Source organism: Cydia pomonella, chromosome 1 (assembly GCF_033807575.1).
Source record: "Cydia pomonella isolate Wapato2018A chromosome 1, ilCydPomo1, whole genome shotgun sequence".
NCBI lineage: Eukaryota > Metazoa > Arthropoda > Insecta > Lepidoptera > Tortricidae > Cydia > Cydia pomonella.
In genome coordinates, this window is record NC_084703.1 from 44,674,828 (window position 1) to 44,691,768 (window position 16,941).

Here is a 16,941-nt window from a genome sequence, read left to right on the forward strand (position 1 = left end):
CATTTGTATTGGCTTATTGCCACGGGTCATGGGAACCTGGAGTCCGCTTGTCAACTAATCCCAAGAATTGGCGAAGGCACTAGTTTTTTCGAAAGCGACTGCCATCTGCCAATCGCTTTCGTAAAAACTAGTCTATCCAACCCGGAGGGGAAACTAGGTCTTATTGGGATTACTCTGGTTTCCTCACGATGTTTTCCTTCACCGAAAAGCGACTGATAAATATCAAATGATATATCGTACATAAGGTCCGTTCCGAAAAACTTATTGGTACGAGCCAGGGTTGGAACCCGCGACCTCCGGATCGTAAGTCGCACGCTCTCACCGCTAGGCAACCAACGCTTTTTTATAGCCACAAAATTAAATTCATATATAAAATTCAGATCAATTAATAAAATAAAGTACGTTTTCGTAACTCAGAGGAATATATCAACCGCGTACTATGTTGTGTTTCAATTACGCACAGAATAAGGAACTTTATCTATCCACCAAATTTTATCGAAATCTGACAAAAAAAAACGAAAATAAAATCTAAAACGGCCCTGTACAGGGCTGTCCTTATAGCGCGGTCTACTTCAGTCTTCTTTAGCCCACTTTAGACTATATAGAGCTAATGCACTGTTCCAGAAGTCAACACAGCAGTTCGGGTGCTTCAAGGCCACCGGCAGGAGGTCTGCGGGTTGAAATGGTCTCCCGACGGTCTTTCGCTCGCGTCCGGGGGCAACGACAACAAACTACTCATCTGGTCACTGGTGAGCGAGCAAAAAGTTATCAATTTCTTGCAGCCAAGCCTTCAACCAGCTCCAACCATGCCAGCTAGCTAGCTGACAATAATTAATTAATGCTACAAATATATACCCCCTTATTCCGACGTATTGGTATGATGGAAAGGGACAAACGATGATTAGCGGCATCGTAACTTTAGTACACGTTTATGAATAAGGGGGGTAATGTTCACCAGATCACCCAATAGTATATATTTTTTTAATGTTTACGATAAACCATGTGAATGTGGTCTAGAGATACGTTATTTTGATATCAGACCGTACATCGGTGTACCGCAATGGTCAAAGTTAAATGATACGAGTAATAGGTAGTGATAATGAAGAACTATTACTTACATGAAAATGTATTATTATATTTTGCCCTTTAGCTGTTATTAAAGACACCAGTAATTTTATAGCTGTGATAATTTTTCATATTTTATGTATTTTTACACCATGAGGTAATATTGTTTAGTATGTATAAGGGAATAGGAGTTTAAAGTGGCAATAAAATAAATAATCGGCCAAGAGCATGTCGGGCCACGCTCAGTGTAGGGTTCCGTAGTTACTCTTCCGTCAGAATAAGCTAAACTGGAGCTTAAAGTGTAGTAAATGGTACCTTTCACCCGAGTTAAACAAATAGGCAAATTTGCATAATCAGTACCTAATTAAAGTAAGTCTTTTTACTATGAAGGGAAAACTTTTTGCGATAACTCAAAAACAGCTAAACGGATTATGTCCGCTATAGTTTTCATTTAATGTCTTTCTTAAGCTCTACTTCCACGATTTTTTTCATATTTTTTGGACCTATGGTTCAAAAGTTAGAGGGGGGGGGGACACATTTTTTTTTTTCTTTCGGAGCGATTATCTCCGAATATGTTCACTTTATCAAAAAATGTTTCTTGAAAACCCCTATTAGTTTTGAAAGACCTTTCCAACGATACCCCACACTCTAGGGTTGAAGCGAAAAAAAAAATACACCCCCACTTTACGTGTAGGGGAGGTACCCTAAAAAAAATTAAATTTTTAGATTTAATTGTACGACTTTGTCGGCTTTATTGATTTATATAGCCATGCCAAATTTCAGCTTTCTAGCACTAACGACCACGGAGCAAAGCCTCGGACAGACAGACAGACAGACAGACAGACAGACAGACGGACATGGCGAAACTATAAGGGTTCCGTTTTATGCCATTTGGCTACGGAACCCTAAAAAAGGAATCTGGTGTTATTTATGGGAGTTGGGTGAGATCCTCAATATTACTCAAGGGATTTTGGATATCCATATAGTATTCGGTGATCAAATGAGACAAATGATCAATGGCGCCCAAGTACTGCCTCCGATCTAATCCGCATTACGACGTGTTTACAATTCTACTAACCGAACCGTATTATTTTCGCAGCATTCCTCGACACCAGTACAAACCTACTCGTCCCACGTGGCCGCAGTGAAGGCCATCGCGTGGTCGCCGCACCAGCACGGGCTGCTCGCGTCCGGCGGCGGCACCGCCGACCGCTGCATCCGCTTCTGGAACACGCTCACCGGCCAGCCCATGCAGTACGTGGACACGGGTGGGTGTACAGAATACATTCCTATACTCTCTTTAGCGAGTCTGGGAGTCCTTGCCAAATTATATTGGCGTTGGGCGCGGCATGTTGCATCGGGCATCGGCGGCTTGGTCATCAGCTTGTTGGGGTGACGACATTCAAAGATGGTTCTCAGCTGGATAAGATTACCTCATGCCCGCTTTATACTTAGTGCGGAACCCGCGCGTAAGTCGCGATGATGGTAAACTTTCAACTTTCTTTGACGTGGGATAAAAATCCTACAAAAAAATGCGGAACCAGACGCAAACAATCTGCAACACTCAATTGGTAAAATAGTAAAGTGACAAAGACACCATGTTTACAAAATATTTTAATTTTATTGTTGTCTATGTTCACAGGTTCACAAGTCTGCAACCTAGCGTGGTCGAAGCACTCCAGCGAGCTGGTGTCGACGCACGGTTACTCACAGAACCAGATACTGGTGTGGAAGTACCCTTCGCTTACACAGGTAAGTCCTAATTAGAATAATCTTTACAGTACATATGGGGCTACTTTATAGCACTAGTGCGAGAAGTAGCATATTATGTTACTGTGTCGAACATTTAAAGGGCCATATGTACTGTAAAACGTTGTACGATACATGTGCGAATAGGTAATTCGCAACTCGTGTCGATTTAAAACACTCCCTTCGGTCGTGTTTTAATTTATCGCCACTCGTTTCGAATTTCTAGCATTATATAGCATACTATTCTAGCATTGTCTTGGATTTATGCCATGCCACGCTAAGGGTTTCAAAAAATGGGTTTGCGGGCTTCTTTGGATAGAATCGATAAAGAGTTATAATGAGTAGACAGATCAACTTGAGTAGCTAAATGCCAGCATTAGGCGAGATAATCTTATATATTTAGGAAAGTTGAGCTAATATCAAGTTATTAATATTTTTTCACTCTACTGCCCTAGGTCGAAAATTTCACCGACTAAGCTCTACTATCCATTACTTTTTTATATTGCTAAGTACCGAGTAGAAAAATACTAAAATTATCCATTTCACTTCAAGGTGGCAAAATTAACCGGTCACTCGTACCGCGTCCTCTACCTGGCCCTATCACCCGACGGCGAAGCGATCGTCACCGGCGCCGGAGACGAAACCCTCCGTTTCTGGAACGTGTTCTCCAAGTCCCCGTCACACCGCGAGCGGCAGAGCGTGCTCAACCTACACACGTCGCTCAGATAAACAAAGTACCACAGACTAAATAAACGTTATAGTGGCGAAGTTTCAAACTGCTCACGTGGCTAACCGCAGACTAGTCACTAACTAGTCTGTGGCTTAGTGGACATACAAAGTGCGAAGTCAGACTGTGCTAGTGAAGTGCGAATCGTAGTGCCACAGACAATAAGATGTCCATAGACAATTCGTCGGTGTTAGTCCTTCATTATTGAATTGGAGTCTATGGTTTCAAGTAAGACATGATGATCTAACGTTTAGCACTCATGGGTGCGTTCTACTAGTGTAGATTGTTATACTTATATATTATATTTTGTCACATAGCTAGCTTGCTTTGCATGCAAGTAGGTTTAAAAAGGTCATCGTGTTACTTAGCACTCATAGACTTCAACAGTCCAAGTTGTAAACCATATGAATAGCATACGGCTAGCTGTTAGAATGGGATAGCTGTACACATTTTCTTTCGGCCAAGACTACCAACTGCTTTGTACAGATAGCATAAAATAGATATTGAAACATACCGTTTTGTCTATGGTAACAAAAGTGTGTAACGATATAATTGTGGTATTTTCAACCAATAGGGTACTTATCGTCGGTTGTCAGTAAGACGCTATTTATATATAGCTTCAATTTAAAATCTTACCGACATCCGACAATGTGGTACCTTGTGGTTGAAAATATCACATTTGGCCACTTAGGCCGTCACTATCTATTTGATTGTGACCACCAACAAAACAGTTAGTGTAAAAATGGTTCCTAGTACTTTGTGGAGATATTTTTTTCTACTGGCGACTGATTATGCTAGGGTTGACAGAAGGATAATGCCGACTTTATAATTTATTATCATAATTTTTTTTTTAGATATCTAGTTAGTATAGAATATAGAAGCTGGTCTGTTTCTATTGCATTTTACTAGAAATTCTTTACTATTATGTACATATGTTTTGGATATTCTAATATAGTGTTTATATAATATACTATAATTTATTATTTTCTAGTTTAGGTCGCGTTGGGAAAACTTAAAAGAATTTGCTGTCAGAGTTGATTTCTTTAAGAAATTTAAGTTAAACTCTTATTAAGAATTGAACACGCAAATCTTTTTTCATCATACTTGTGTTGTTGTGTGTCAATAGCGGTGTTAATGTATGAGTTTTACTTTTAGAATACGGAAATATTTTTTTTGTGTATGTTTATAAATATTTAATGTCATTAATTTAATAGCCATTTTCAATTTTCAATCGCGGCTGAATGCCGGATAGGGTTATGCCTTAGATGCCTATCCTGTCAAAAATGACAATATGGAGGACGAATGTTGAAAATGTCACCGTATTTAAGAATTATTTCGCTTAAAATTTACACAAGTGTGATGAAAAACATTGTGTGCCACGGGCGGTACAAGAATTACGAACGCGTGTTAAAAAAATTAACACTTGTTCGTAAATTCATGTTTAACGCCCTTATTACACAATGTAATATAAGTTTTCACTGCGTAGAAGAATACAAAGTCTATTTAATTATCTTTTACTGTGTTTCTGAATGTTATTGATCGCCTGGATAATCTTTATGTATTTCTTCATTGTGCTAAATGTATTGCAAGATACAAACATGTATCGATTGGTAATATTTTGGGGTTAGAAGCATAGGGTCTAATTAGCAATTCGTCTATAGCTGACCTAAGCTGCCCGTCTAATTCGCAAATGGTCCATAACGCATTTCGTCTAAATAGCAGTTCGTCTAAAAAGCAACTGGTCTGCTTTTTAGACAAAATGCGATATAGACCATTTGCGAATTAGACGGGCAGCTCCATAGATGAATTACTAATTAGACCCCATGCTAGTAACCCATATTTTAACCCAATTAGTGTCAAATTTGACACTTGAATGGGTCAATACATTTCCTACCGTTTACATATAAAGAATGCACAAAGAAATAGTTTTCGAATAATTTACTCTAGTTTCTGAAACTTTTAGTGTTACAAGTGAATTTTGGGTCAAATTACACATGTTTTAGAAGAGTTTTAGTTTTGAGTGTTATATAATCAAAACTTTCGTAAACTCTTAATAATTTTCATTTATGGGAATACATTGTAATTAATTTTTTTTTCTGTTTCAGCGTGTTTTTTAACTTGTTCTATGTCTGTGTACGTGAAGTAGGGATATCATTTTGTCATACAAATTACATAATTAAGTATTAACAATATTTTGAAAATACATTTCCGCATAACCCAGTTATCGTTTGAGTAGTAACTGAATGGGTAAATCAAATAATTTAATTGAATGTTAAATACTTAATTTTAATTGAAACTTAAATTAGTAAGCTATTGCATAAAGCACTATTTTCCACCATACTTATTATACAAACGTGTCGTCATATCAAATATTTTTATCCGTAATGTACCGACAACGATACAGTTAAATAAACCTATTAGCAGGCGCACAGTTCGCGTCTACGTGAAATAAGTGTCACTTTTTCACCCCTAGCGAATGAAAGAGACGGAAGACTTTATCAAGTTATCACGTCACGTAGGCAAATACAACTATTATATCCGTAAGGAGCGAGTCACTTGGGAACTAAGCGGTAGGTACATGAGTAAAAGTGGAGATTTTCCGGATTGTAAGGTAAATTAGCTGTAAGTTTTCATAGGGGAGGTTGCTTCAGTACAAATTAAAGGTTTCTCATTGTAAGGTAAGGTGGGACAAGACAAACACTTGTATACTGTTTGTCTTGTCCCGAGCAAAATAATGTATCGTCTTAGCCCACCTTATATCAAAATAACAGTGTTCCAATTATGTTACGAACATATATGTATCATATGTATGTATATTATGTGATATTATAGATAACTGATATCAATCATGTAAGACAGATCAGGGAAATGTGCAGTGAATGAGGGGTACCGCGTTTAATTTCGCCGCTAGGGGCACTAGTGTAGACGGAGGTCTTTCAAAATTTCAAATGCATAGAATTTTTTGGGTTTGCAAGCTTTTTTTATCGCGAATTTTCACTCCTTATTTATAATTTTGGTAAATCTTTTTCCATATTTGATTAATCATGGTAAACATTAGATATAGTTTAAAAAATGTTAGTGGTTTAAAAAAAGTGCCAACTAAAATATTATGCAAAATTATTCAGGTAGAGAAAACGGCAAATTTAGACGTTAAAATACCTTTGTGTATATTAGAAAGTATTGATTTGTTAAAAATAAGCATAGTAGAATTTTGAGATCAGTTTTTCTAGACATACATCTACATTAGCGCCAACTGGTGGACACAAAAACGGTTGCCCTCATTGTCACTGTCAGATGACAGTGTCACCGTGGTAAAACCATCGAACACTGTCTATGACCGTAATATGATAAGATTCATACACCGTAGGCTGGTAAAACCCGACAGATTTTAACCACGCATTCCTGAGGTCATGAGGAGCAAAAAAATTTATATAAGTTTTGGGAAAATTCGGCAAAATATTTTTTTTATCAGACAATAAAAAAATTTTTTTTTTGCTTTTTCTTCATACGGCACGTTATTTCTTCTTACATCTTGTCGAAAAAAAAAACTAATTAGTTACAACGAATAAGTAAAGTTTTTTTTATTTACACTGAAAATTGCGAGTTTCTTATAAAACTTTTATGTCTGCCAACAGGTATATCTAAACCAAGTCACATAGTGGCAGCGTCGCAGCCAAAAATGCGTTTTTCACTAAGTTATTACACAAACAATTTTATACAAAAATTGTCATTATCTCTAAAACAAGACCGATTTCAGGAAACTTTGTATCACATTTTAGTCTCTAAATGCGGTCAAGAATACACCTTTAAAATTTGTCGGGTTTTATCAGCCCACGGTGTATACTAGCCGTGTCTTATCCAACCTCGACATTGGCAGAATCATCAACACCTTGATGGAGCCATAACACGAAAAATTGATTGATTGATGAGAAATTGTCTTTGTAACGAAGCTAACCTGACCTATACCTGTATAATTATTGTAATTATATAATAAGGAATTACTAATTGACTAAAATATATATTAATAGTCTGTTCTATTAGGTTCTTAACCTCCCGAGACCCAGACACAGTTGTTTTGTTGTTGAATCTTTTGGTAATTAATGAAAGTTCAGAATAGACTGGAATATGTACTAAAATTTGTACCGGGGGCCTCAGGAGGATACAAATATCACATATATTCAGCCCGTGATGTAATAACATAGGTCGAGTCAAGTGTTTTTGTTCCAAAACCTCATAGATCAGACTATAATAAAATTAAATGCTCTTGATCTCATTGAATCGAACAAATTATTGGCAACATATATAATATAATGTAAAATAAGAACGGATGCGTGTATTTTTCCTTTATTTATTTTGGCATTTTCTAACATTATTTGAACTACATATAGGATGTAACAGAAATAGTGGGAACCCGTTCATATTCGATATCGTCTGATTAGGAAAAAGTAGCAGAAAATTGTTTATGACGCGAAAAAAAATTCTATGGGGCTGGACGTTCCATTCGGCCAAAAAATTTTCGCGTCAAAAACATACATAACTATTTTTGTTACATGTATGTATAAATTGATGGAGTTTAATTTAGGTAATATTAAGATATTTGAAATTATGTACGTATATAACAAAAAGCTGAACTTGTTGTTACAACTGATACAGACGCAGCTATGTTTAAAATAAGACAATACACTTGTCTCATTCTAACACATGTCGATTTCCGAATCGCAACGATAAATTGTATTAAAAATTGTAAGCAGATCGTATAAGAGCTTATTGATGTACATTATTTTCGTTTTATATGTGTATGATTTCTATGTCAAGTAAATAAGATGGAAGTAATTTTAGGTTAGTATGACGCATATGTATGTTGCGTTTTCGTTTTGTTGCGTGTTCGTTATGCGTGTCATTGTTTCACGTTTGATTACTGTGTCGGTACAGTTTGCAGCAAAAATAGCTGACGGGAATATTAGTACTGTTTATAGTTGTTCTTTTAACAAAGAACCGATAAAAAGCTGGTTTTTTAATCTTTTCGGGCCTGAGAAATTTTAAGTTATTGTTACTCAGATTCACGGGTTCACAAGGGTTTTCAGTTTATCCTCGTCCTGCCGATCATACTCACAAGGAAAGGTACCCAACTGTCCGGTTCCGATTCGATTTATATTGTTATAGAGTAGTCTAAAATAACGGACACGTATTTTTTTTTAGCTGCCCAAACTCATCCTATTGGGAGAAATTGTCCTCCAAAGTACTAAAAAGTTACTAAATCTTCTAACTCCTATAGAAAGTGATGCTCGAGCAACTTGCTAGTTAATGGCTTGTTCGAGTATATAACTCATGTTTGCTTAAACTCATTTTTTCCTTAATACAACTAAACCATCCTCAAGAATCACATGAATCCGTTCAGTAGTTTTCGAGTTTATTGCGAACATACAAACACAGACGCCGCGGGGAACTTTGTCTTATAAATTGTAATGTTTTTTTTTACGTTTGTTACATTCTGTACATACCTATTAGTACATTAATGTCGTGTGCAATGTAGACGTAACCTAGAATACTATAATATAACCTTCGATTTCCCGATTATAATACGATTAAATCGTTAATCGTGTCCTATAGTTAATATATATATATATATATATATATATATATGTAAGACGAACAGTAAAAATGTATGTACTTAACCAAATATCTTCATGATTATCTTTGTTTTAGTGTTGCTTACCTTGTTTTGAAAAATAGAATATTTCAGTCAGTAAAAACCCTTTTTAAGTTGCAAGTGACCTAGTTAGAGCAGTTGTGGCAATGAACATAATTTAGGTATATATTTGCCATATCTTGCCCAATTTTCTTAATAATTTTAGCAAAGTTATAAACTTATTGCTTTTACTAGCGTTTAGGGCAAGTTTTAACTACATTTTAACTTTGCTTGTGAAGTAAAAATGTTTTAAAATATCTCTAGCTATTTCTACAGCCTAATTACAATTCGAGGCAAACTTGGTCCAATAATTAGAGTAAATATTTCGGGGGCCCATTTCTCGAAACTTACCGTTCGAGAAATGGGCTCCATATTAGGCTAATATTATTAGTGTGTTGTGTCATATGGAAATCCATATGATTTGACAGTTTGTGGACTGATAATATTAGTCTAATACCGTTTGAGAAATGGACCCCTGAATTAAGATCTATTAGAGAAAAGGATGTTGTGTTCCTTGGAATCACATCGCTCAGTCTATAATATCTTCTTTTAATAACCATCTTGTACAGTCAGCGTCAAATACTTCGTAGCAGTCAAAGTAGCCAAATAGTTCGGTACACCATATATTTAGTATGGTGTACCGAACTATTTGGCCACTTTGACTGCTACGAAGTATTTGACGCTGACTGTACTATACGTTATTTTCAAAATTGTACAGATATTGTTCAACACAAGATACGTAACGCAACTAAATTTTTTTTATTTATTTATTGTAGGTTAAAGATTATACTAGCACTAGTTCGACCCGATATCAAATTTACATATATCACTTCCTCTATCCTTTTCCTTCTTAATACATTGTTCTATCTTAACATTTCCTCTCTTTCGAATTCGGGTCAAAAATAAAAGATATATTTATGAAAAGAGTATATTATACTTTAATATATTGAACTTGTAAAGATAGACTGATTTAGTGGTACCCATAAATGTTTAGATTTAATCTACTTTCTTTTAGAATAAACTATTAACTGTGTGATTTACTTATGAGTGTTATTTACTTATTTCTCTCGCACCTTTAACCTGTGAAATTATCATTACTGGGCTATAACCGCGAAAATCGAAGTTCGTCAATTGCGGAGATTTCTCTGTCATTCTAATTACGTCTTTGTGAGAGTAAAAGAGAAAGATCCCCGCAATTTGTGAATTTCGGTTTTCGCGGTAGGCCCCCTGTTCTTCAAAGTCACGTCTGAAAATATCGGTACTATAAAAGTGCCAAAAATATGTATACACTACCTTATTGCCTTGCTATATATAAAGGTAGTGTATACATATTTGGCACTTTGTCAGTATCGATATTTTCAGACGTGACCGTAAATATTGAGTCTCTTTCGGGCAGTATAAAAATTTGAAAGATCTTTTTTTGTCTAAATCGTAACTTTAGTAGACGCTTATGAATAAGGGGGTATGTTTTTTTTTTATACCACGTCGATGGCAAACAAACATACGGCCCGCCTGATGGTAAGCAGTCACCGTAGCCTATGGACGCCTGCAACTTCAGAGATGTTACATGCGCGTTGCCAACCCTTTAAAAAGCTGTACCCTCCTTTTTTGAAGAACCCCATAATGTGTACCTTCGGGAAAACCTCGGCAGGGAGCTCATTCCACAGCCGGAGCGTCCGCGGGAGGAAATTTCTCTTAAGGTGGTTCGATTTCCATAGAAAAAACGATTGCGTTTTATGAAGTCATTACACACTATTACTACATAAATATGTGCGCATCTATCTACTTTCGACTATTAGTTTGCGCTAAATTGATAGAAAAACTATGTTTCATACAGAAATCACGCAAAAAACGTTAAATTTTTCCATCAAAGTAACACCAAAATAACGTTTTTTGCGTGGTTTCTGTATGAAACATAGTTTTTCTATCAATTTAGCGCAAACTAATAGTCGAAAGTAGATAGATGCGCACATATTTATGTAGTAATAGTGTGTAATGACTTCATAAAACGCAATCGTTTTTTGTATGGAAATCGAAACACCTTAAACCGCACAGTGCGCGACCATTTAGGCTCTAGGGTATGAGGATGAAAACCCTGCCGACGGCGAGCGGTGCGGTGATAGAAGGTGGCCGTTGGCATCATGTCAAATAGTTCTTCAGAGCACACGCGGTAGAACACACACAAAGGAGGCAAAGTCTCTCCTTAGACTTAAAGGTTCAATGCCGCTTGAGAGTTTGGGATTGTCGACGATTCGTACAGCGCGCCTTTGGACTGAGTCGAAGGGTCCAAGCTGGCATCCAGGTGCTCCTGCCCAAAGATGATAGCAGTACTCCATGTGGGGTCTGACTTGCGATTTATATAGTAGTAGTCTTTGCTCCGGAGTAAAGTATCGCCGCTTTATTGAGCACACCGAGTTTTTTGGATGCAAGCTTAGCCTTCCCTTCCAGGTGGCTACGCAATTGGACGTCACTGGAAATGTCGAGACCAAGGATCCCAATACTCCCTGACATGGTAAGAGCTGTGCCTTGGAACTGTGGGACCACAGTAAATGGGTATTTTTAGCGGTATATGTTTTGGCAAGAAAACTGATGTATGGAGTGAGCACTCTATGCTTACTTATTTCTCTATGCCAACACGTAGTTTTAAAAAGAGGCATGCGATGTAATTATTAACTTACATATAGTATACAAGAATTTCATTATTTATAGTTTTTTTTTCAACTGCCTTATTGCGGTAAATAGTAAACACGAGCGTGAAACAAGTTTAGACACAGGTAATGCTAATGATCTATTGTTTACTAAACGGGAAACCAACAATAATCAATTTTTTACATGTAAGTAACGGTACATTAATACACTGGTTTCATTCGTCATCTTGTGATTCATTATTTTATTACTATGCACTAATTGCTTTACATATACAATTTTATCAAACCCATATGTGACATTATTTATGAAAAGGGACCTTATTGTCGATGGCGCTTACGGCGCACTGCGTAGCGCGGCGTTGTTTATAATATGGGAGCATCGTTGATAATGGCGTAAGCGCCACCGACAATAAGGTCCCTTTTCATAGATAATGTCACATATACTCGTATTCTGTTACAATTTTTTGTTGTCACAGAGAAACAAATAAGAGTGCGCAGTCCATATAATAAATACCCCTACCTATATGATGGGACTGGGACCAGTAATGGGATGGTATTGATAAATCCTGTAAAATAAGTATTAACCATCAGTTTTTAAACGCTCGCAACATTTTACCACAAACAAGAGTAAAAGAGCTACTGAAGTATGGTGTGGAATTAAGAGGAGTGGCATCTCTTATGGTAGAACTGTTGCAAAAGTGTCCAGCTGTCAGCTATAATAGTTCCAAATCTCTCCAGAGTAGCGCTAGAGTAGCTAAGAACCTAGGCGTTATTGACGGAGTGAATTGCGCTGTCTATGATTTGATCTTTTTGTTCAAGTACTCTAGGTATTGTAGCACCACCTGTTTAAAGTTTTTTGATGACACATTTTGGTATATGGAGATTTCGTTTCTTATCTCCACCTTCCGTATACTGAAGTTTAATATTTCATTGATTTTTGTAAGTTTGAAAATTAATGGCGCTATACATCCCATGACTGGAGCAAAAAACATACTTAGTTTTAATTTGTTAATAATATTGAAACCAATTACAGCATCTTTCATTAAATACATAGAAAACATAAAAGACGAATAGGACATTCAACTTTTAACGCATAAAGTGGTAGAAATTTTACAGGAGTCTGTGAAATAGGTATCAAAAATACTCCAAATTTTCTCTTAAATGACCCATTCCCATAATCGGTGCCGTTAACATAGGAACATAAATAAAAACACATTATAATACTTATGTTTTATAAAGCGAGCTTTGCCAAATATAGATTGTTAACCAAGGGATGAAACCTTCCATCCGAGTTAAACACTCTGTTTTTCATTTCGAATACGACGAAAGTAAAATACATGTTTTTTTTTAAACATGACTAAGTATGTTTTTGTAGAATTTCTGGACTTTCCTCTCGATTGGTTTGCGACTCGGGGTTTCGGTATGTACGCCACATCATTATTTGCTCTTGAGGCACGATCGTGGACCGACTGGGATACAATGGATTATCTTGTCAAAAAAGTGCAGGTCGTTTGTCAAGACATGTGTCGCTTAATGATATAATCCGTCGATCTCTTGCCACCATCAATGTGCCTGCTCTTCATGAGCTGAGTGGCATTATAAGGGATGATGGTAAGAGACCTGATGGGGTGTCCTTGGTTCCTTGGAGCCTGGGAGTGTGAGATGCTACCTGCGTAGACACACTGGCATCGCCCCACCTCCAACGGACTCAAAGGGTTATCAAAGCGGGCGCAGCGGCGGAAAGCGCCGAAATTTTGAAAAGTAATAACTATAACAGCCTCGGTAGAGAGTACCATTTTGTACCATTTGTTCGCACAAGTTATTGGCAGAAATCGCGAAGCGTCTGGTTGACGTAACTGGTGACCGAAGAGCTGGCGGCGTCCTCGCACAACGTATAGTATTGCGATACAACGAGGAAATGCCGCCAGCATCCTTGATAGAATGCCTAGATATTTTAGATTTAAGCTAGTTATAGTAATCCTCTGTGTATATCCATTATGTATATTGTTAGTAAAACTGCATTCCATTAAAAATGTAATAAGTAAAAAAATGCCAGTATAGCCGCTCAAAAACTGGTGAGATCTAATGTAGGTAAAATTAAGTTAGACGGTTTATTCTGTACGTATTTATAAAATATTTTTCAACAACTTTTTCTTACTCGTAATTAATTGCCTATCAACATGTTATTGTGAAATAGAACGAATTAATAAATCGTTAATTTTTGTGCAAACTTATTAATGCTCTTGTTGTACGCTTTGTTTTATTAATATAACGAGCATATTTGGAAAGTAATTTTTAAAAAGTTACACTAATTTTTCTCGCATCGAACTTTATCGTGATCGCATTCAAAGTAGTGAATCTAAGTATATCTGAGCAATTAGCTCAATCTACAAATATACCTTTGCGTGCGGTCAGAACTTTAACTAACATTATCGTACAGTAATAACTTGCGTGCCGTGTCGCCGTGCCGGCAAAACTTACTTTGTTCAACTAATTTAGTACCTACTATGGAATAATGTGATTAGTATAGCTTTATAAGCTGGGTTCGGAAGTAAGTATAATGTATTGCGTTAGTTGCTTAAGCAACTGCAGGTGAGTTTTCAAACGCACTCGTTAATTACCTACATAATTATTTTTTCGGTTTCAGAAGTGTTTTTTGTGGTACACGAGTACAATAAATTTGCTATAAGATATATATTGCTACACCCTGCAAGGATATGTGTATAGATCGTGTCATCCACGAAGACGCGTACCTTGACTTGTTTTGTCATGTTAATAAAGGTTAGATTTGACAAATCTGCGCGTCATCGTCAATGACACGAACTATACCGCTGAATACTCTTTTAATATGTATGTATCTCAAGTAAAGTTGTACGTGCCCACTATTGTAAAATACGAAATACGAGTAGGTAGGGAATTCAGATCTCCGTATTCTCTGCAGAAAATTTTGACCGATTTAATCATCTTTTCAGAAATGGCATTCTCCAATAACAAAATGCTGTGCCTCCACGTGTTAGTCGCCTTTCTAGGGATCGGCGATTGCTCTTTAACCCCTATATTACGTCCACTCTTGTCTTTGCTTGATGCACCTGTTTCTACCTCGGTCAATAATGGAAACCCTAGTCGCTCTTCCTATCGTATCCACGGTTCGCTGCCTCCTGTTAGCATGTCATCCGGCCGATGGGGTGGAGCAAAAATGGATGCACCAGTCATCATACCGCAAGTGACAAGTCGCGATGGCGATATATCATCAAAAGCTCCTCTTCCAGGAGTCATAAGGACACGCCTTATTACACCCCAGATGGACGAGTGGGCCGCTACCAACCCTGAAGTATCAGTTAAATATTTGAATAGAATGGGAAAACTCGACGGTGATAAACTCGGTTGGACTTATAGAACCGGTAATGATGTACCCAAAGTAACAGTTAATCCTTTGAAAAAAGGATACACAGATACAAAAAAGGGTTGGATGATTGATGGTTCAGGAGAAGGAGATTGGGTAAAAAAACCTATCATCGTTAAACCATTGAAAGACGGATACAGAAGAATGATGTTATATAGTGGTACCGGAGATGTAGGCTTGAGGAGAGACGGGTCGAATGAGGCGGGTTCTAATGAACAGTCTTGGAAAACGAGTAGATGGATTAATAGGTCGGGTGAGGACCCCGGGCATGACAGTGATGATCAGGCTGACCGCGATAGACATGGTGTAAAGACTTACTGGAGAAGCGCCAACATCCCAACGGATTCCAATGAAGACATGGAACGTATCGTGATTATAGAAAAACCTATTTTGTAAGTACCTAATATGCAGTTACATAATATTTTATAATGTTAGGTATTTTTAACTCTAAGGTCAATGTGGATAAGACCGGCATATAACATTTTTGGCTGTGAAGACCGTCCCACCCAAAGCCCTATGGCAAGACCTGTCGTATTTGGGTTAAATTTCTTTTTGTTGTCTTGTTTTTGTATGAGATGAAATTTTGTTTTTAATTTTTCTCATGTATAATATAATCTTCAGCTAGAGAAACATAAAACAGCATTCGACTTTTTATATTATTTGATAGAATTTAAGACATAGATACAAGCGTGGCAGAGTAGTCAGAAACAAGATAACGAAAAGAATTTTGACCCTTTTTCGCTATATTTACCTATTTCGCTCAGACACTGTCAGAAAGAAAGAGCTTCGCTCCTTCAGATCTACCGACCTTCTGTAAGTGGAGTACTGTACCAAGGCAAGAGTTAGATGATTGTCTGTGGTTAGAAGTGACGAAAGAGCTTGTTGCCGGTTTTACCTGATGGACAGTCTTCTCCACATTGAGCTTAGTCATTATTTATGAAGGTTTGCTAACAGGTTCAGTACAAAATTGCTTATAAATTACAGGTTATAAAATAAATATGCTTAAGTATCCAACCAATTACTTGCACAGTAAATATAAAATAGAGCTTACTTGATTGTGATGTAGGGAGGTAAAGAATAAGAAAAAAAAAAACGACTTATTCCACTTAGATCAGATGTTTTCCTCATTCATCAAAATTTATGAAATTCCATACGTGTGGCTCTGAGTCATTCAAAACAGATGTTTAGCGGTCACTGAATTGTCAAACGTCAACATTTGACAATCAGGGTTACCGCAAAATAACTTGTACAGCGCCGTCGTTTACCTGTCAAATTCGAAGAACGAAATTGTCTTAGACTGACATCTTACTCAATAAAGTATCATTGCTTTTCAGGTCCCGGACCCACACTCACTACCACTCTAAAGACGCATCTCGTAAACATCTCAGGCGCGGGTACAAATTGGCAAGAAATGGCGAAAGCGCCTGCCCGTACTGCTCCGACGCTTTAGTTTGATTTACTGCCCTTACTGATATAAATTGCAACAAACGTTACAAAATTCTTCCAAGTTGTTATTAGGCCTTTATTCAGTTTGAAAATACAGATTTTACTTTCGAGTGGATTGATTTAATTCTTACTCCTCTCAGCCCTCATCTTACTCTTATAATTTCTAGTTCATCCTTAAAGAATACGGGGTCAGTCCTCGAAGAATATAGGCATC

The 16,941-nt window shown here is 37.0% G+C and overlaps 2 protein-coding genes across 2 annotated transcripts in view; both read left to right on the forward strand.

The window, feature by feature from the left end:
- LOC133524917 (fizzy-related protein homolog) overlaps positions 1-10,270 on the forward strand; it is a 93,467-nt gene extending 83,197 nt beyond the window's left edge. Inside the window, exons 7-10 of the mRNA XM_061861076.1 lie at positions 625-749; positions 2,165-2,333; positions 2,708-2,817; positions 3,367-10,270. Coding sequence (XP_061717060.1) covers positions 625-749; positions 2,165-2,333; positions 2,708-2,817; positions 3,367-3,543 — 581 coding nt within the window. The 3' untranslated portion in view covers positions 3,544-10,270. The remainder of the gene's footprint in view (positions 1-624; positions 750-2,164; positions 2,334-2,707; positions 2,818-3,366) is intronic.
- Positions 10,271-14,403: 4,133 nt separating this feature from the next.
- On the forward strand, positions 14,404-16,837 carry LOC133524874 (uncharacterized). Its single transcript, XM_061861022.1, has 3 exons — positions 14,404-14,470; positions 14,851-15,673; positions 16,616-16,837. The coding sequence occupies exons 2-3, from the start codon at positions 14,853-14,855 to the stop codon at positions 16,734-16,736; spliced, it is 942 nt and encodes a 313-aa protein (XP_061717006.1). The 5' UTR covers positions 14,404-14,470; positions 14,851-14,852; the 3' UTR covers positions 16,737-16,837.
- Positions 16,838-16,941: the final 104 nt, after the last annotated feature.